The 20,169-nt window shown below is 46.1% G+C and overlaps 1 protein-coding gene across 2 annotated transcripts in view; it reads left to right on the forward strand.

The window, feature by feature from the left end:
• The window catches only part of MARCHF4 (membrane associated ring-CH-type finger 4), a 99,811-nt gene extending 80,957 nt beyond the window's left edge, over positions 1-18,854 (forward strand). For both annotated transcript variants that reach the window (XM_054277552.1, XM_054277553.1), the window contains exon 4: positions 12,107-18,854. In XM_054277552.1, the coding sequence (XP_054133527.1) occupies positions 12,107-12,468 (362 nt within the window). In that variant the 3' untranslated portion in view covers positions 12,469-18,854. The remainder of the gene's footprint in view (positions 1-12,106) is intronic.
• The last annotated feature ends 1,315 nt before the right edge of the window (positions 18,855-20,169 follow it).

Consider the following 20,169-nt stretch of genomic DNA (forward strand, 5'->3'; position numbering starts at 1 on the left):
ATGTAAACTGGAGCTATCAGGAGCTAATAGGAGTGGCCAGATCCAGGTCCTACCTTCAGAGCAGGCAGTTGGGATAAAGCTGGGCAGCAAAGTCACCTTTTCTTCACCATGAACTCTGGTTGGACACATTCAGCCACAATGTGCGTGCTTTAAGAACCACTGAGCACATCATTGATCTATCAGTTGTACAGAGGCTGTGTAGACAGGAACAGCCCCCACAGGGCATGTTATGGGGCTCTCAATCCAGCTGGGCAGGGTCCCTCCTGGGGAGCAATCATTGGTGGCCCTGTAGCTGGGCCAGCATCAGGAGAAGCGACGCTGCAAAGCTGATCTGGCCACTGACTCCTTGGCTGTTATCCAGGAACAGCGGATGCTCGGCAAAATCGAGACAAGCCACCCTTCTGCCCTGAAAGAAGGGACCTATTTTTATCCACTGTTGCATTGATTGTTCCATAAGAGAGCACAGGGGCAGCTGGCACGTGTGCATAGTGTGCTCCCAGCAGTGGGCAGGGCTGCAGGGGCTCCGTGTGCCCACAGGACTCCAGCACAGCTCCAGCCACTCTCCACAGAGCCAGAACATCACTGCTGAGAAAAGAATCACACGTTTGGACCTGGCTCTGAACCCTCTCCCTCCTTGCAGGGAAGGAACTTGGCTTCCAGCACAACCTGAGCAGCACCTGGGCTTTCACATGCGTTCCTTCAGCTCCACACTCCTTCCCCACATCCATCTCCAGCAGGGTCCCACTGTTGCAGCAGGGCTCCAGAGATGTATTTATCGTGAATAACCATATGGTGCTCTCTGCTCCAGTGGATCAATGTGTTCGGCGTTTAATGAGGGCAACATAATTAACTTTTTTTGAGGGAAAAAAGAAATTCTTTCGCCTTGTGAACTGCATCTTGTGCTTTCAAGTGTGATACCTTACAATCAGAATGGTGCCTTACTGTCACTAAACTCCTTGACAAAATCACGTGCCTGGTGTCCCCAGTTAAGTTTCCATACGTGGGCAGAGGCAGGAGCGCTCACCTGCCTGTCACAACCTCTACACTGTGGCAGGAAATTCCCTTGTAGGCAGCTGGTAGGATCTCCCATGCCAGCTGCACAAATTGTGCTGTCTAGTAAGGGATGAAAAAAGTCCTCAGTTCTGTGCCAGGCTGTGTTTTTCCAAATGCCTTCTGTCCCATCACTCCTCCTACTACAGCCTGCATCCCCACAGACACATCACTCCTGGAGGTGGAAGCTGTGGCCCATGGCAGGCTGTTGTGGCTGTACCAAGAGAATTCAACTCCATGGTCAAAGATGAGACCATGGTGGGGTCACCCCCCATGTACAGTAGATGAGGTGGGGGGCTCAGTGGGGAGCCAGAAGCAGAGGTAAGAAGAGATTAATATGAAGACACAATAATCAAGCTCTGGGATCACCTTGTAGAGACTGATTGATGGCTACCTACTAGCACAGCCATCTTTTAATCCAGATGCAACAGGCTGTAATGAAGAACATTGCAAACAAGCCTATGGGCTAAGTTGCTAAAGTTAATTCTTCCTGAAAGTTATGCCCTGAAGGAGTGCTTTTCTTCCTGCACCAAAACCCATGAATGACAGCCACAGCCTGAGCCCCTGTGTCCCATGGCAGAGCTGGTTCCACAATATCCATACTATGCCAGGTGGGACAATTCACTCTCCTCAGCCACAGCCACACAAAGAGCCTTTCTGTGTTCTCCAAGGCTCTCTAAACCTTTGCTGCAGGTTTAGCCATGCTCAGCTCCATTCACTGCTGTCATACCTGTGAGCTCAGCACTGGCAGATCCCATAGGTGCAGGTAAACTCTTTCCTGCCCCTCAGCCTCTGTCAGCATTCACTCATCTGGAGATAGCAGCCTTCAGCTCTGGTGGAAGACCCTTGTATGTGCAGAGAAGGAAGGAATGTGTTTTGCCTTCCTAGAGATTCTAGCTAGTAACAGATCAGAAATAACAGACCCTTGTCCTTTTGGCTTCTACCACCTTTGTTAATATTGAACAGTGCCTCTGTGGGAGAGGAGAAGACCTTTGCAGGGGAGAAGGTGAGGTGAGATCTGTGGGGACATCATCAGGGAGCAGAGAGAGGCTGCAGCACCCAAGGTGAAAGGCTTTGGGAGGTCTCACAGAAATCCTGTTGGGTTTTTTTGTCATGGCTGCGAAGGACAAAGCAGCACAGGACAGGCTGCGCCATGGCATGTCCCAGGAACATGTTTATCCCAACAAAAGGCTGGCCAAATTCTTCTGCCTCCCATGCTTGGGATGCCTTCCTGCATGTTGGAGGGGAGAGATGCCCACATCTCACTCCAGTGAGGCAGCAGAGGCAATCACCATGCACATGCCAATGTGTCACATCACAGGCATCTCAGGTCCCTTAGTTTAGCCCATGTCCCTGTGTTACCCTGGGGGATGGCAAGGGTGATCTGTACTCACCTTTGTGTCTCTCCTGATTGGTTTGTATTTCTCTTAGTGATAAAGCACTTAGGTGACTGGAATAGTCTGGAGGAATTGGGCTCAGACAGGACCTGCATCCCTTAGAAAATGAAAAAATTGTGAAACTATTCTCATTTTTCCTTACAGAATTTCATTTGCTAATAAAAGCAGAGAGGGAGGCATTAGTTCTACATTCAATAAGCAAATGTCATGTTTTGATCATTCTTGAACAAAGCATTTTGATTTAACATTTAGAGATGACTGCTCATGCTGAGTGTTTCAAATTCAGTGTCAGAATTTAGAATACAACATTTTTAAAAAATTCAATTCCAAATGAAACATTTTAACCTGTCTGCAAATACACGTGTGTTCTTCCATTCTGGGGAACAATGTGAGTTTTTCAGGTCCCCAAGCAAATCTGAAGGCAAATTCCCAAGCTCTGCACAGCACAGTGGTGTTGTCCTTTTAAAGGAGTGTCCCTGGGATGTCTGGGGATCAACATGACTGCCCAGGCAGTGCTTTGGGCAGAGTGACATTAGCTATGGCATAGGAAGGTTCAAGACCCAGACCTGGAATGGTTTCCATCCTGCAAACAGAATGAAGTGGAAGTCAGGTGCTTTCTCTCTTTTCACCATAAGTATTCAACTCCATGAGCTTCTGTAGGGAATGTCTGGAAATCTGAAGGTAGAAAAGACCCATAAAATCACCTAGAGACCAGTGCTCTATTCAACCTAGCTTGAAATGATTATTTACTCCCTTCTTTTGAAGACCTTGCAGTATCTGTCATGCACACAATGAATCTCTTTCACCTCTTGAACAAAGCCTTTTCAAGATGTGGGGTGTTGCTGTTATACCCATTTTAAATTCAGAGGAAAAAAAAGATTCTAAAAAAAGAGGAAAAAAAAGAGGATCTACCCAGTCCTAGCTACAAAGCAAGGAGGGGAAACTTTAAGAGAGCAAGAGGGTTTATGAGTACTGCCTCCAAGCCCTGTCCCTCCTGTTCTGGCACAGTTATGGATAGACACACAAGTGGGGAATGGTGCTGGAGAGGCATGATTCAGAAGCAAGGGGGTGTTCTCTTGGTGGAGCTCCCATCTCTATTTATTTAGTTGCTTTTTCCAAGAACAGTCTCATTTATTGCTGCCTGCATAACTGCAGATTTCCCTTTAATCCTCTGCTTTATAATGCCCTGTGAGTTAAATACCATAGGAGTACAAGGGCCCTTCAGGGCACAACATCCATTTTGCTCTAGCTGTCCACAGCCAGCTGAGTTTATGGGAGTACTTCAGTTTATGCTTTTATCTACTGCCTGAGCAAGAATTTCTTTGGGTTTCATTTTACCTATTTTCAGTTATTTCTTGTTTTGCTTTAGGGTGGTTTTTATCACTGTTTTGAGTCAAGGGGTAAAAGACTACTGGTCTGGGCAGTGCAGGAGGAGGAAGTTGTGGTTGGTAGCTTGTATGTTTACAGCTGGATGTACTGTGGCATCTCCAGGGCCATGGTGTTGCTGTGTGCAGCTCCAGGGGTCAGCCCAGCTCCTCTGTCACATCTCTGCAGGACAGCTGGTGTTATTTTCCCATTGCACACAAACCGTGTGGGAGTGCTGCACAAAATGAAATTTCATTTCCATTGGGCAGCTCTTCTCACTCCTTAATTTAGGCAGTGTTTCCTCATGTTGGGTCTCACCAGCTCAGCCCTAGAGGGCCCTGCCCATGTGTTGTGGGGAACATGGCTGAGCAGGGCTGCCCTGGGATGGAGGCAGCACCTTGCAGAGAAGATGCATTACTTTGCAGCCATAAAAACTCCTCAAATGCTCCTGCAAAACCCTGTCCCCAGCTCCCATGAGTTCCACAAGCCCCATGACAGGCAGTCCTACCTGTCAGCTCAATTCATCCTGCTGGATGAAGCCTCCTCCCGCAGCTACAAATGCCATGTCTGTGGGGTGGACAGCTCCCACTTCCAGGAGGAACCTGTGGCATCCTGTGCTCACAGGGATCACTGCTGCATGCTTGTGTCACATGAACTCAGGACATGCTGCAGTGTCACAGCCTGGAGAGTGTTTCTTGCCATGTAGCTCAGCCTTATCCTGCAAAATCACAGTCCCTTCCTGGGGGAGGGACGCTGCCAGCTGCCACACCAGGCACTCCCAGCAGTAATGGAAGAGCTGCCTCCTGTCCCCAGCCCCCCACACTGTGCCCCAGGAGCACCCAGCTAGTGGAGCAGCAGCTGTGGGGACTCCCTGAGGTGCCAGCACGCTGGATCCATGTCCCACCTGGCAGGGCTGACTCTGGGCTGGGTGTTACTGGCTGCAGAGAGCTTGGGGCACAGCATGATGAGCTGCCCAGGTGGATCTGCTGCTCCCCTGGCTCTGCCCGATGGGGTGGAGGAAGCAGGGAAGGAGAAGGGCTCTCTCTGAACTTGGGGGGTGGTCCTGGCCCACCAGGGGCTGAGGAAGCTCTGAGGCACAGCTGCCTTTGAACAAGGAGAAATGAGATGTAATAAACACAAGGTTTTCTGGTTAGTCAGCATTTGAAGGTTATGGGTTTGGGTCACTACAGCTTGTTTTTGCTGTAGTGACCCAAAATGGAAGAGTCCAAACCTCCATAGCAGCTCATCTGTGCACACTGGTGGGAGCCCTTCCCTGGCTGTGGAGGTACCAATCTCTGAGGAGCTCAATTTCAGTTTTGCTGGAGTCATGGCCCTGTGGCCAGGGGATCCAAGCATGGCATGCCAGTGCTGGGAAAGTTGTTGACAGTGAAACCTCACTACAGTGAAGGCACTTTGCAGAAGAAGGAGTGTTTTGTCTTCCCCACGTCCATGGGATCCATGATGGCCATGTCATCCAGTGATAACAGCACTCAAGGGAGTCCAGCCATGCAGACATCCCAGTCCTGCTGAGCCACAACAGTTTAGACTCATACATAATCAGTTCTTTAAACATTAAAAAAATGTGCATTGAGAATGATTGATAAGAAAGTCCCTGATTATAATCAGCTAATTATTTTTCCATATGTTAAGCATTCGCTTGAGCTCCAATCATTATGAATACATTTTCAATTTATACTTTATCTCATTCAATGCTGGCAATTGCTAAGTTTGCACACCCTCCTAGTTCAGTTCCAGCATAATTCAGAGCAGACCTTTGCTAAAAGTCTTGTGGACTAGAGAAATCCTGATCACTGGTCCAGTGTCTTGCAGCTTCCAGAAATTTCTAAAAGACAGCACCACATGTTCCAGGCTAACCAGTAGGAGCTAATCCTGTATGCAGGGAAGACTGTTCAGCTCTAGGGACAAAAATTAAATTTTGGAGAGTGGAGATGATAGTTATGAAGGAATCTATACTTCCTATTCGATTTCCCCAGAAAGCAAAGACTCTCTGAAAATTTGAATGTATTAGTAGTTTGTATGGGAAGCAGCTGTTTAATGAAAGCATTCCAGAGCTGAAGAAAAGTAAGATGTGAGGATAATGGACTCCAGAAAAGCAGCAGCAGCAGCCCCAGGGGAGCAGAGCAGCAAGTGTCTCTTGGGAAGAGAATCTGAAGGATAAAAGAGCTGTGAACAGCTCACAGCTGCCAAAAGGGATGATACTAAAGGCACAGCAGCAAACTGTGCCTGTGCAGGGGGAAGCTCAGAAGCGTGGGAAGAGAGCACAGAGGCTGCACCAGGAACTCTTTGAGGACCCAAAATCAGAAGCTGCAATCGCACAAAAGGCAGAGAGAATAACCTTCAACTAATGAAAAGTCTCTAGAAATCACACAGGCATGGGGAGCTGTCAGAGTTGAGCCCCAAGATGACCATCCAGAGATTCAAAAGGCAAAAATAACTGGGTCCATAAGCATCAGTGAATAAGAGCAAGGCAAGTCTAAGAGCTCAAATAGTATTTGATAACAAAGAGCCAAATAGTTAAATGTTGCCTTTGTTTCAGTCCTCAAAACTTAAATAATTTTAATGAGGAGAAAGGAGCCCAGGGCAGAATCAGAAAAGTAGAGCCTCAAAAATATTCAAATGAGTTAGCTCTGTCCTTGTCAGCATGTCCTAATGAACTTCAGAGGCAGCTGCAGGAACAGGGGCTGACCCATGAGCATTTTCATCATCAGGAGCTTGAGGAGGATGCAGAAGGTGCCAGGCAGCTGGGGAAATGCAAGCAGAGTACCTAACTTTAAACATAATCTCTATCAGATAATGAAGGTAGGCACTGAGGAAATGAAGGGCAAATCAGCTTAACTGATTTATAGAAAGATACTGAATCTTTTTTAGCCAACCAATTGGTGAGCACAGGAGTATAACCAGATGTAATTTGGAAGGGTAATTGCAAAGTGGCTAAGGAGGAAGCTGTTAGTTTAATATGCTGTGGCTTGGGCAATGCTCTTGGTGCTTTGCCTTTGGACTCTCCTCCCAGAGAAACATGTTCTAGATTAAATTACTATAATGCAGGTGTACAGCCAATGGAGAAACTGCTTTCTCAGTAGTTATCAGTGGTGTGCTGTAAACTGGAAACACATTTCAAGTAGAGAGTCTTTTGGACTCTGCTCTCTTCAATATTTTTATTAATGACTTAGATAATTAAATAGGATCTGCTGTTATAAAATACACAGATGACACCAAGCTTGGAAAGGCTGCAAGCACTTTGGAGGATCAGATCAGCATTTGAAATTTGAAATTATCTTGGCAAATTGGAGGAATCAACAAGATGTAATTGAATAAAGAAGTGCAAAGCATTACCCTTAGGAATGAGAAATCAGAATCCCAAACACAAGCTGGACCAGTCACACTGCTGAAGACAGTGACAGACCAGTTTATTTCAGCAGGGAATCAAAAGGCAGGTGGGGTGTTACAGTGCTGATTCTGCACCTCTCTGCCCTGGGACTGCACCCTCCTGGGGAGTTCACCTGCAGAAAAAGGGAGATGAAATTAAAAGATTCTGGAGATGATGATGCAGGATTGAGGAGAAGAAGGACATTACCTCATTCCCAGCCTGGTCAGCTCTGGGGTTCACAACTCTCCTCCAAATCAGCCCAAGTACAGAGTCACATTGATGCCATGGCATTGTTTTCAAATACAAAACTGCTTCTCCCTGTTCCTTGGTTCACCCTCTTTCCCATTTCCTGAAGAGCACAGGTTCACCCTCTTCCCCATTTCCTCTGCAGCCTTGAGTATCAGCCACAGGAGCACCTAAGAACGCCAGGCTGTTCAGAGAATTTGTCATATTCAGCTGGAACCGACCTGGGCACAATGGTGAGGGATGCCAGATACCATGTACCCCTTTCCAAGCCTGTATTTCTTTTCCTGATTGATCATCAGCCACTTTCCTGTTCTTAGGTCAAGATAAAAGGTGACTAAGGATGGAGCAAATAAGATAAGATTAAGGCAAAAAGATTAGTGAGGGCTGAGCTGGTGGAGCTTTGGAAACATAAGTGCCAAAATTTGAGATTGTCACAAAAGATTAAAGAATTCACAGAAAGGGAGGGAAGGGTTTGTGTATGCAATGATGTCAATGGAGAGAAAGCATTGCAAATAAAGTGTTATCTCCCAGAAAGCTTGGTTTACCTTGGCCTGAGTCACAGCTGCTGTGGAGGCAAACATTAAGCTTTGATCACAGCTGCCATAATCTTCCCCTGACACCCAATAATGAAAGCAACAGAAACAGGCTGAAGCATGGCAGCTGTCTGGCTGAGATGAAATTGCATTTGAAAAGGAAAACAAAAAGGCAAAGTCCTGCTGAAGGTGGAAACAAGAGGTGACAGGACAGGGCCTTTTTGAGAAGGCAACTGGCTGGAATGGACTGTGATTTTTTTCTTGTGTAGATAATATCAGTGTCAGTGCAGGGGTGATGAGCCACCCACTGTCAGCAGAAGCCCTGTTTTGGTGGTTTTCCTTACTGGCAAACAGGTGAAACAGTTCCTGCCTTAAAAATTTACCTGTTTCTTTCATGGCAAGTGTTGGAATAAGAGGAAGGGTAATTAGAAGCTGAAAATTCTGGGGAAAACATCACTTAGTGGCAGAGGCTGACCATGTTCAGGAGTTCACTGAATGTCATTTCTGGGAAACTCCTGCTCCAAAGTTACTTTAAATTGGAGGCTCACAACCCCCTGGGTTAATCTCAATCTCACAGGATGGTGGTACAGCATCTGTGATGGTACTGCTCCCCATCCAGAGACACAAACACAATTCCCTTGTTACTCTGCCACTGTTCTCCCAGCAGCCCTTCTGGCCCTTGGGCTGAGGACCTTTCTCTTGATGAGTTTTCTTACAAGCCCACTGATGCAATGCACCTCTGTGTCATCTATTCCCAAGAGAGTCCAGCTTTCAACAACTTTCAGATCAAGGAATTTCATCTAATGCTGGTCCAGCAAGGTCTCTACATGAGAAAATGGGAATGAGAGCAGCACATCATGAGTGCCCACATTCTATATGAGTTTCACTTCACCAGCACTACAAACTTGGGATTTCATGGAGCAGGCAACAATCTGGAATAGCAAGTGTACAACTCACAGAATTTTTCCTTCTGAAGACGATGGTTTTCACAGAGGATCCACTGAGATTTTGTGAAGCAGAAGAGGGTGAGATAAAATGGGGAGGAGTAGAAAAGGACTGGGACACTCCCAGAATCCATCTGAAACTCTGATATAGGCATTTCTGTTGAGGACTGCACAAAGAGAGAAGATCACACCAGCCTGCAATCTTACACACTCACACAGAGGATTTGGCTTATGGAATAACTGCTTCTAAATGGACACCTCCAGTTGAATACAGTCCTTCCTAAAGGACTTCCCACTAAATTCTGGCCTTTAAACTGAACATTTCACCTCAGTCAACAAGAATGATTTTTCAGGGGAGGGGTGTTCTTGTTAAGGGATGCACAGAGCTGAATGTAAGAATTCCACTCCTAATTTATCTGAGGCAGACAAGATTTGTTTCAATGAGAGCATTAAGCATCCTGCAGCTTGATATTAACTGATGGACTCTTGCTTACTCTTGGCACTTCCTCTTGTGAATGAATCACTGTTACTTCCGCTTCCATGCCCACCCCTCCACTTGGTTCCTTCTTAATTTTACAGCTTCCTGAGCTTGACACTGGGAAATCGATAAGTAATTTAGAGCCCAGTAAATACAGATGAAAAGAGGTTATTTTGTACTTTTATAAATATTTGGAAACCAAAACTATCTAAGAAAACAGCTGCTCAATTGACTCAGCAACCCATCCATCAGCATCACACAGTTAATTGCATAAGATCATAAACATTTATAATTAGAAGGCAAACAAACAAGAATTTTATAAACAGCCCTCTTGAATCAGGCTGCGCATTAAATATTTGTGATAAGGTAATTAAGAATAGATTTACAATCGTGGCTCGGTGTTTAATACTTTGTAGAATGGATTTGATTCTATAGAGAATGTTCTACAGCCAAAGAGAAAACATTTGATTTTGGCTCTTTTATCCCAGGCTTAAAGTGGTCTCTGAGAAACACTGATCAGAGTGGAATTTCATTCATTACTGATCAGACAGCTCATTTAAATGTATGTCTAATGTCCCTTGTCATGGGCTGATCCACTTCAGGCATGCTTCAAAGCTCTGTCTCCTTGGCTGGATCTGCAGGCTTTCCCTAAGTCCTGCTTTTTATGGTTGATGCTTTGATCAGACCACGTCAGAATCCTCAGCCATGTTTCAAAGCAGGAAGGGAAACCCACATTTGCTATTATGACATCACTGAGTTTGGTTATAAAAAGCCAGCAGCACTGCAGGGTTACAGCTGTGCAATCTCAGTGGCCTGTGGGAACGAGAGGGTAGAGCTCTCTCATACTGTGGTGCCCTGCACCATTCCCTGTCCCAAAATAGTCAGATCTGCATACAAGCTATCCAGTGGAGTTAATTCTACAGCCAGTGAGCAAGCTCAGCACCCCATTCCAATAAATGCAAGTTCATTCCCTGAAGCTAATCTGGGATCAAATCAGCAGGGCTCCTAGTTATGCTTAGAACTAGGGAGGCTGGAAACTCAGTCTGTACTGAAGCAAGGATTTAAACTCTTTAACATCAAATGCTGATCCTAAGAAACCAAGTGCCTGCATCCTCTCAGTGGGTAATGGGGAGATTAGCCCTAAGGGTAAGATGACCTTCAGATATTTTGGGGTCTGATGTGGCACAGGTTGTCTCCAGTAATTATCTGTCATCAGAAGCTGGAAGTGTCTGGAAAAGGTAGGTGGTGGGTAAAGCTGTAGCATCTGATTAATCAGTGATAGCTGTAAACCACTTTATTCTGGGGTGCCCATCATCTCTCTACATATTGTTGGTCAATTCAGCCCCTTTGTTTAGGCATGGGTTTGATTCTTGTGAATCTTGTTCTTGTATTTTTATGCTTGCAACAGGAAGGCAAGAGAGCTACTCTTATTCGAAGGGTTTTTGATAATCTTGGTCCTGACCCAGAATGGTGAAGCCTTCATCATTAAGGACAATGAAGCCATCCATGTGCTAACTCACCCAGTCCTGCCTGCCGGTCTGGCTTCAGTTACATGGGACACAAAGGCACTTTCTTAAGAGACAGATGACTGCAAAGCAGGGACACTCAGGCTCCCCTCATTCCATATAAATCCCATTGTCTAGCAAAGCTTGTGAGGTATATTACAGTGTGCCAGCTAAGCCAGTCTACAGGAGACGTTGCAGCTTCCTCCAGCCTCAGTGGAGAAGACCTGTGTGGCAGCCACTGTTAGACCTAGTGCTTCCACAAGGTCTAGCCAGGGTCTGCAACCTCAATAATAATAGCAGAGCTTAATACTCAAGTAGTGTTATCATCCAAGCAGCTAAAATAATTTAATTCCTTAGTTCTCATGCAAGGGTGGGGAGGATGATGGAGACAGCTGGGAACTGAGCTAACTACTGGGCTGCTGAGGGGCCTGAGCTGCTCCTTCTCTTAGGAATACAGAGACCATTAGCAGTGCCATGTCCTACAGCCCAGAGCCATCCCCAGACATCAGCCCTGTGCCTGCAGGTGGGCAGCAGGACACAGGCACTGCCTGCATGCTCTGCACACACTGGGAGCTCCTCTGCCCTTTCTGTCAAGCATGCTGAGCTCCCCCTCAAAGGAGGGAGTGACACTCAATGAGGTACCTGCTCTGCAGATGAACAAAACTTTGCCTTGGATAACGAACCACTTATGGGTACAGACAGAACCGTTTTTTGTGCTCAGGTGTGTCTGCTCTGCTGCTGTGTGTGTGGGGAGAGACGCGGGCTGTGCACACATATGGCGCTGGTGCAGCAGCCGTCAGTGACACGTCAGCTGCAGCTACACCCCCTCCAAACACACGCCTGAGCCAGTGAATCATGCCTATGCAGCATGCAAAATTAGCCCAGTGAGAGATAAACCTTGGGCATTTGTTGGTAAACAGATACTCTTTTGCTGTAAGAGCATAACTCACTGTGCTCCATTTACGATCCGTTTCTCGATGGCTGAGATAAAACCGTAATCCCTTTAATTCAGGGGAAAAACGGATCCAGCAGACAGTGCTCTGCCTGTCGGTAATTAAAATACAGGATTTATCATTCAGAAAGCACTGGCTAGAGAGCTAACCTTAGCCAGCTAACTGGGGGAAATGCTGGGGAAGGTTTATGGTTGTTTCTAAAGTTTTGTTTGTGTTTTATGTCTATTTCTTTCCCCCTTCCCTCCAGGTCTAATAATACACGAAGGGCCCTCAGTTTATCGGATTTTTAAACGGTGGCAGGCGGTCAATCAGCAGTGGAAAGTGCTGAACTATGACAAAACAAAGGACATGGAGGAGCAAAAAACAGGGACCAGGACAAATCAGCGCCCCTCCTCCCAAACCACCCACTCGTCCTCCACTGGTGGTACAGCCACTAACTCCGCTCCAGCCGACAGCGGGGCACGGGCTGCCGGCCATGCCACAGGCACCCTCTCTGACCACCACTGTGCTTATACCATCCTGCATATACTCAGCCACCTGAGGCCTCACGAACAGAGGAGTCAGTCTAGTAGTAACAGAGAGCTCGTCATGAGGGTCACGACGGTCTGAGCAGAGGAATTCAGGAGGCCTTAACACGGAAGCGGAGGAGACAAAGAACTCATAAAGCAGAGGAGCATGGTGTGCCTTTTTCTTTCTCTTTCCTTTTCTTTTTTCTTTTTTTCTTCTCTTCTTTTCTTTTTTCAGTAACTGCACAAGATATAAGAGGCGGCACCTGGCCAGCTAAGGAAAAAAGCAGGTGGAGGGAGAGCTGCACACTCATGCTAAAGAGGTTAACGTTTTCCAGCCTGTTTAAAAAAAAAAAAAAAAAGAAAAAAAAAAGAAAAAAATAACAACACAAATCACAAAAAAACCAACAAAACAAGTGCAATACAGACTACAAACTGAGTAGGCAGAGTTCTGGGGAAGCAGAGGAACAGACGGTTGAGCATGTCTTACAAATCCTATTACCTGGAATAGGTAACGCTCTGTGCACAGCCCCCGTACACACACGCACGCGCACACAAACACACACGTAGTGTGAGATTTATAAAAACGTGGAAGGGAACGAAATATTTGGAGTGGTTTTATTTTCCAGACTCCAATTAACCAGGGCTATGAGTTGTTTTGTTTCATGAGTCACTGGAGCCTTGTTTGATTTACTGTGGGGTACCTGAAGTGAAATGGCTGGGGATTTTTCAGTATTGATTTACAGAAGACAGATTGAATCATCTCACTGAGAAAATCTTAACAAAATCCAGGCATACCCAAATTTCACCAAGAAGCCTGTTTTTTTCATAATGTTCCTGACAAGGGGTTTGTGAGGGTAGAACTGGGAGGGGGGAGGGTGCTCCATAACCTTTATTTGACGTATAGGCATTTTTGGCAAATTTTGTACAAACGTTCCGCAGGTGTTTCAAGCACAAGTACTGGTGTGATTCATGCCTTCATAACCCCAAATCCAGCATCCAGACCTTACCGCCCACACACATCATTTTCCATGAAGACATTCCAGGTTAATTTCCTTCCATTTTACTCGAATCACAAGAAGCTGACCCATCTTTGGTGGGTTTCTGCTCCCTTGCTGATTCAGACACTCATGCATTGGAGATGTACCTTTTTTTTTTTGGTGTCTGTATCTCTGCTGCTCAATTTGCAACAGTCTCACTCAGTCTTGTAGGCTGATCCTTTCACATTCAGTCTGTTAGTTTATTACAGAGTCTGTTCCATTCAATCATCCAAAAGAGAGTTAGTCTGAAGAGGGAGCACAGTTGCTGATTGACTGTGTAGCACTTCTAATAAGTCTCCTTCTCTGGGATATATCCTCGAAGGTATCGGTTGCTCTTCAGGAACATTCTCTTTCAATGCACAATGGCTGAATCATTTGTGGATATTAAAGGGACACTGTCAAGTACTTTTTAAATAGTTTTTAGGGTTTGGGCTTTTTTTACTCTCCATTGTTTGTAATATTCTCTTACAAGCTTGAAAATAAAATTTCTTTCCCTACCGACTTTGTCCTTTTCCATTTGGGCATGTATGGTTCTCTCCACTCACCCCATTCCTTTCACTATCCCTGTCCTTCTCCTCCCCACCTTTCTTCTGTGACAGGAGGAAATCCATATTTCTGATTTCCTGCTGACTGTCTTCATTCTATGGAGGGTATGTCCCAGCTCTATGGGGTTGAGTTATTTTGCAGCTGCTACAGAGGAAGCATAAGAGCAAGAACCCTAGAAATACAGAGATTAGCTGGGATTTTCAGGAGCAAAAGCTCAGCTATCACAAAACAATGACCCCATAGTGTTCAAGCCTGAACCCAGCTCCTCCAAAATCAAGATAAAGTCTTCAGCCAAACTGCACCCATTTAGCAGCAGTGCCAAGCAACGTTGCATGATGGCTGAAAGCAGCTGCCCTCCATCATCGTACCAGCACCTCTCACACTTCTGTGGAGACAGGGCAAACAGGGGCTGCCAGCTCCTCTGGCAGCCAGGCTGTCACAGGTCAGGTGTTTCTGGACTGGAGAAGGTGTCAAACTTCAGCCTCTGTGTTTGAGCATGGCAGCCATCCTGCAGCGTTGGGGATGGAGGTGAGCAGCTTAAGGCAAGGTCGTGTTTTTCACCTCGATTACTTGACAGTGTCCCTTTAAATATCAGAATGCAACAGAACAGATACTTACTTCTCTGGCAGAGAATGGGGGAGGTGGAACACCGTCCGAGAAAGCCAGCTTACTGAGGACCAGTGTGAAACAGCATGGTTTCTGAGGCCACTGTACCTTTGTCTGACCAGATTTACTATCTACCAAAGAGTGCTTTTGGCAGAGGGGAGAAGAGAGACGGTGGTGGGCAGAGGGAGAGGGAAGGTGCAGCTCCAGTCATCTCTGAAAGTAGCTATCCCCCAGAAGGAAGGTGTTGCAATGAATGATCTCTGCAAGAACTGCTTCAGTAGAGAGAAACCTGGCCAAAGCAAGCAAACACAGCAGCCTCTCACTCCTTTGCCTGTTCTGGAAGCTGTCCACATTCTGAGGGATGAATAATAATAGTGTTTTTGGGAAGGGGGAAGTATACACAGATGAAGGGACAGCTGTCACCCATGATGTCGTTTCCCTCCCTGCCCTCCACTCATTTAACATGGAGAAGTCAAATTCCTTTAATTTGGCTAACAGATAAAATGTTACGAGGTCAGAAGCACAACTTGCTGTGAAAGAGTGGTGTACTCTGAGCACACAGGACTCTGCATACTCTCACTCCAGCTCTGCCACTGACTCTGTAGCCTTGGGCTGTTTGGCTCAGTCCCCCCTCCACGCCAAGGGGGAATAACAATACGTACCTACCTCACAGGGGTGTTGTGAGAATCCACGTTGGTAAAGCCTGTTGAAGCGCTGAGTCTACCGCCGGTAGTGCCGAGGTGTGTGGTGGGGGTGAGCAGCGCTGCCCTTTTGCTGGTTACAGTGGGATCACAGCGGGAGCCCATCGGCCTTCTCCTCCCTGGAGGCCTCCTCGCGCGGACGCGGAGGCTGTCGCCCGAGTGCCCTCTCCTCCATTGCATGACATTTTAAGCGGCTGTGAGGTGCAGGATAGTGACAGACATGAAGTCCTACTTGACCAGGGATTTGCTACAACGTTTTCTATATCTGTGGGGTTTGTTGGTTTGTTTTTTTCCATATATTGTGCTTAGAAATAAACTTTCCACTTAGGGCTGGCGGTTTGGGGTCTATTCTGTTGCATGGCAATGTATACAAGTCTTATTGTCTGTCTTACTGTGCAAATGATCCCGCAGCCCAGTTTCAGAGATGGGCATGGTCTGAGCCTTTTCACAGCGGCACAAGACTCAAAAGCCTGTCTAGACTGTTTAATATTTAAACAACACTATGAACTTGTCAATTGTATGTGTTCTGTGCAATACGAAGCATGTCATTAGCTGGCTTGATGGGCAGAGGGGCTAAAGGAAGGTCAAAACTTGCTCAAAGAGCTTCATACACGTGCCAGCATGGGAGCCAAAGGGCTGCCACCAGCAAAGCAAACTCGGGGGAAGCCATTGGAAACTATTTCAGAACAGTTTACTCCAGAACAAGGTACTTCTGAGTTTACGAACTTCTAGGCTGCCAGCCTGAGAGAACAAGTGCAAATTTAGTGTGGGGGTTGGGGTTTTGAATTCCCTTTTTCTTTCCTCCTCCAAGTTTTGATGGCAGAAATACTGAGGATCTCTTCCTTCCATGGCACAGTTCTCTCATCTCCCACAATCTCCTTGTGCCGTCCCCTTTGTGCTACTATGCAGGACTTTCAAAGGTGCAAATGGAGACAGTATGCTCCTGAGACATGAAAAACAAGTTGTGCATTGGGTGGTTCTAGCAGATAGATGAGATGGGGCAGAGCTATGCTGCAGAGGCATCTCTTCTTCCCCATGTCTTTCTTCTAGTCTTGTCTGCTGGGTCCCTGAAGAGACGTTCCCTGTACTTTGTTACAAAGCTGTCAGATCACCTTCCACTGACAAACAAAGCTTGCAGAGTTTGGCAGCTGTTTCTCCCAATGGAGAAAATTCTGGGTCCTATCACTGTGGAGACCCCTCAGTTCTTGGGCTTTGTGGCCCTCCAGCATTGTTTGGGGGTGGTCAGTGTGGAGGGCTGTGTTCAGCCATCATCAGAAATCGTGCGTGTATGGTCCTGCTCAATCTTGTGATTTCTGCCAGTCCCCTGATTTTCTGTCAGCTTTGACAGGTCTTTCTGGTAATGCTTTTCTGGTTATGCTCTTCAGAGGTGTTTTGCTCTGTGTCAGTTGCCAATGCTGTTCTTGCCTACTGAAACATCAGTGCTGGCCTCCAGCTTCCACAGCTCTTCCATTCTTGCCATGCTGTCTCTTGGTAAATGCTCACTGCCAAGTTCAAACCCTCCTCCTCTGTGCCTGCAAGGGGTCAAGCACGTGCACTAACCCAAGGGTCACCAGAGAACACAGGGAATGTTAAGAGTCTGTATCAGTAAGTCAAACTCTATAACCATCAGTCTTTGACATATATTTACTTTGCCAGTCTCAGTGCCTGCTGTTAATTGGCTGCTACATATAAACGACAAATGCTGGCAAAACCCATATACCCAGCTAACACTTGATTGCCAATTTAAAATGTAAAAAACTGTGGGCTGTTTTTCAGAAAAATCTGGTCTGTTCCCTGTTATGGTTTCCCAAGCAAAGTGTTGAAGGATAGTGCCCATCCTTCCCATGATGGGATGGGCAACACAAGGAAAGAGAAAGCAGCTTAGATTTGAGTCAAGAGAAGTGTTGGCTGTCCTGTTTTCACTCAGGGAGACAGGAGAATACAATTCATACCTACCAGATCACTGGCTCTTCTCAAAGCCCTTGATATGGCAGCAGTAACTCTAGAGCCAGTGGCTGCAGCTGGAGGACCATTCTGAAGAATCTCCAGTTCTGAAGACCATCCTCTGTCCACTTGTAGTGGTCAGTCATTCAAGCATCCTCTCTTTGTTTTCCTTAAGAGAAAAAGATTATTTGACTAAGCAAAGCACTAATGCTCTTCAGTGTAGGATGAGGCTGCACCATTAGCACTCCCAACCTTGGTACCTCCACCAGGATTCCTGCCCATCTTCTTGTGAGGATGCATGGTCAGAAGAGCTGCTCCTTTCCCCTTTCTCTTTTATGTTGGTCAAGCCCTTGGAGGAGAGCAGTCAGCAGTGCAATTGCCATAGGGACTGCTGGCTGAGTACCCTGATCTCCCCTCCAGCATCATCTCCCCTGTGACTGCTCCTTCTCATTCCTGAGGCAACAGATGCCTCATCCCCTCTGCCACCCTTAGACTCTGGCCCTGAAGATCTCATGAGCAGACACAGAACTACATCCTTCACATTTCCAGACAGGCAAATTCACTCCATTGATAAACAATGACATTCAAATCTGAGAGGACAAGCAAGTGTAGGAGCCTATTGCATTGACCTTCACCATTTCTTACATGCTGAAGGAAATAGGGTGAAAACACCAATTGGTTTCCTCCATTTTGCAGTAATGGACCAGTGGCTCTAGGAATATTTCCCTCAATGATGCAAGTCTGACATGCAGCAGTTACTGCAGGCTGTCTTTGATCTCACATCTATCATGTCAGATAAAAGGAGAGCAGAATCTGACAGTTCTGTGCTGTTTACACAAGCATCAAAAACTATCTTAGTTCATTATTCAAATTACCTCCAGGTCAGTGGGTGAATTTCTCATTTGATGAAAGATTTTTTTTCTCTTTCAGAACTGGAATTGCAAGATAATAGGTATGTTAACATATACATATACATTTATTAATGTTATCCTGAAAACATAAAGAAGCGATAAAAACCTGAATAAACCTACAATACTTGATTTTTGAATAGCTTTTGTCAGAAGCCAGAGAGTTGCTATGGAAAATGCAACATAGGGTTTGACTTCAGGCAAAGAGAAGACAGAAGAGGGAAATAAATTTATTGCACTCTTGGCCTGTCTTTAGTTCATGCTCATTACTGTATAGCATTTCATTGAAACAGAAACATGTGGAAAACAGACACTCAGCTCCAGCAGCAAGAAACAGACTAAAGACCCCTCAAAACTACCTGAGCCTCAAACAAGCACAATGATGCAAAAGCACAAACAGCTTCCATCACAACTGCTTGAAAAGAGATGGATTTCTAAATGGGACAAGAACTCAGACAGAGTTTCCCAAGCCACATTTCCCATATTTCTTACTTAAAAAAGGAAAAAAAAAAAGAGAATTAAAAAGGAGTGTTCTGATACCGAAGTCTTAAAGAAGTAGGTAACAGTAGAGAAGATGTACTAAGAGAAGATGCTCCTTTCTATGTTATATCATGCATCAAGACGTGCTTTGCCAAACAGAATTAGAATATCACATTCAGTTCCCTGATCATTCAAAGACAGTCTCAGTGACTGAGTCTGCTCAAGGAGACTTCCTAGAGTATAGCCTTCACCAGATTACCAGAGCTCCCACTATATGGATGAGCTGGCATCAGGCTGTTTGCCTCCAGCTGCACTCTTGGGTGGCAGCATCACCACCTGTTAGCAAGTCACTGTTGGGCAGCTTCCAACAACTGATACAGGTTATGATATTAATAATCACAAAAATTGCACATGCCCATCGTGCCCCTGCAAAGGACCTGTCTCATCCTTTCACAGCTCAAGCTGATGAGAGCTACTCTACTCTTTGGTCATCATCACAGGAGAGCTTTCCTTTAAAATCCGGCCTGCCACACTTCTCTGGGAGTTCTTCTACCACACTTTACAGAGATCCTTTTTCCTATAATGATGAACGGACTTCTAACCAACCCACCCGATCTTGCTTTCTAGCTAGAGAGACAAAAATTAATGTTCTCTGACCAGCTGATCTCAGTACTTGTGTTCTTATGAAATGATACCCCCTCTCCTTTCACTCACTACTCCTTCGCTTTCCCTTGGAAAGGGGTGATCCATTGCTACCAAATGGTAGCAATCTCTGAGATGGGAATCTGGACTGCCCTTCTACTCCTTGCTAACAGGCACACAAACCTTCCTCCCACTCCTCTAGACTGATGTGGCCAGCAGAACCCTTTTTCATGGAGTTTCACTTCTTGATCCAGAAGAGCAACCGCTTTCAAGCATCTCCTTCACTGCTATCAAGCTGTGGGATAATGGCATGGGGAATCTGTTGTTTCTTAGCCTCAGGGTAACTACAGTGGATGATGTACCTGAGCCAGAAACACAGTGAGGACAAAGAACTTGCGTTTTGGATGGTGGTAAAACCTGGCTGAGGCTTGTTCTGATGACAGGAGAGCAAGAATCTTTGTCAGCTTTGTACGGTAGCAAATCAAAATGGCCTTGTTCCCTCATGTTTTTGGCTCATTTACATCAGCTCTGCATTATAAACAAACCCTTTTGTAGGCAATGCAGGCCAGGCCTGGGGAGGAAATCTTCCTCATTCCAGAAGCACAACCAGCCCGTAGCTATGCATCAATCCCTTCAGGACTTTTGCCCCTGAGAGGCTGAGTGCAAGAATGGAGGTAGCTGGCAGGGATGGCAAGAACACTTCCCTGGATCTTCGTCCCCAGGGGGCAAATTTTGCATCTCTACATGTGAGTCCCCTTTGAAGTCACTCCTAAGGCCTCCTTCACTACTACAGGGTCTGCCCAGGAGAGGAAGCAGTGTCTGCATGGATCCCCCAGGTCTGTGCTGTGATCCTCATTCAGGCCTGCCAGAAATCCCATTGTTCTCTGAGGGTAGGGATGAGTCAATGGTGTGTCCATGCAGAAATACTCTCTTTGAG

Source organism: Melozone crissalis, unplaced genomic scaffold, assembly GCF_028551555.1.
Source record: "Melozone crissalis strain CALT ecotype California unplaced genomic scaffold, PUWL_Pcris_2 ptg000023l_1, whole genome shotgun sequence".
NCBI classification, from domain to species: Eukaryota; Metazoa; Chordata; class Aves; order Passeriformes; family Passerellidae; genus Melozone; species Melozone crissalis.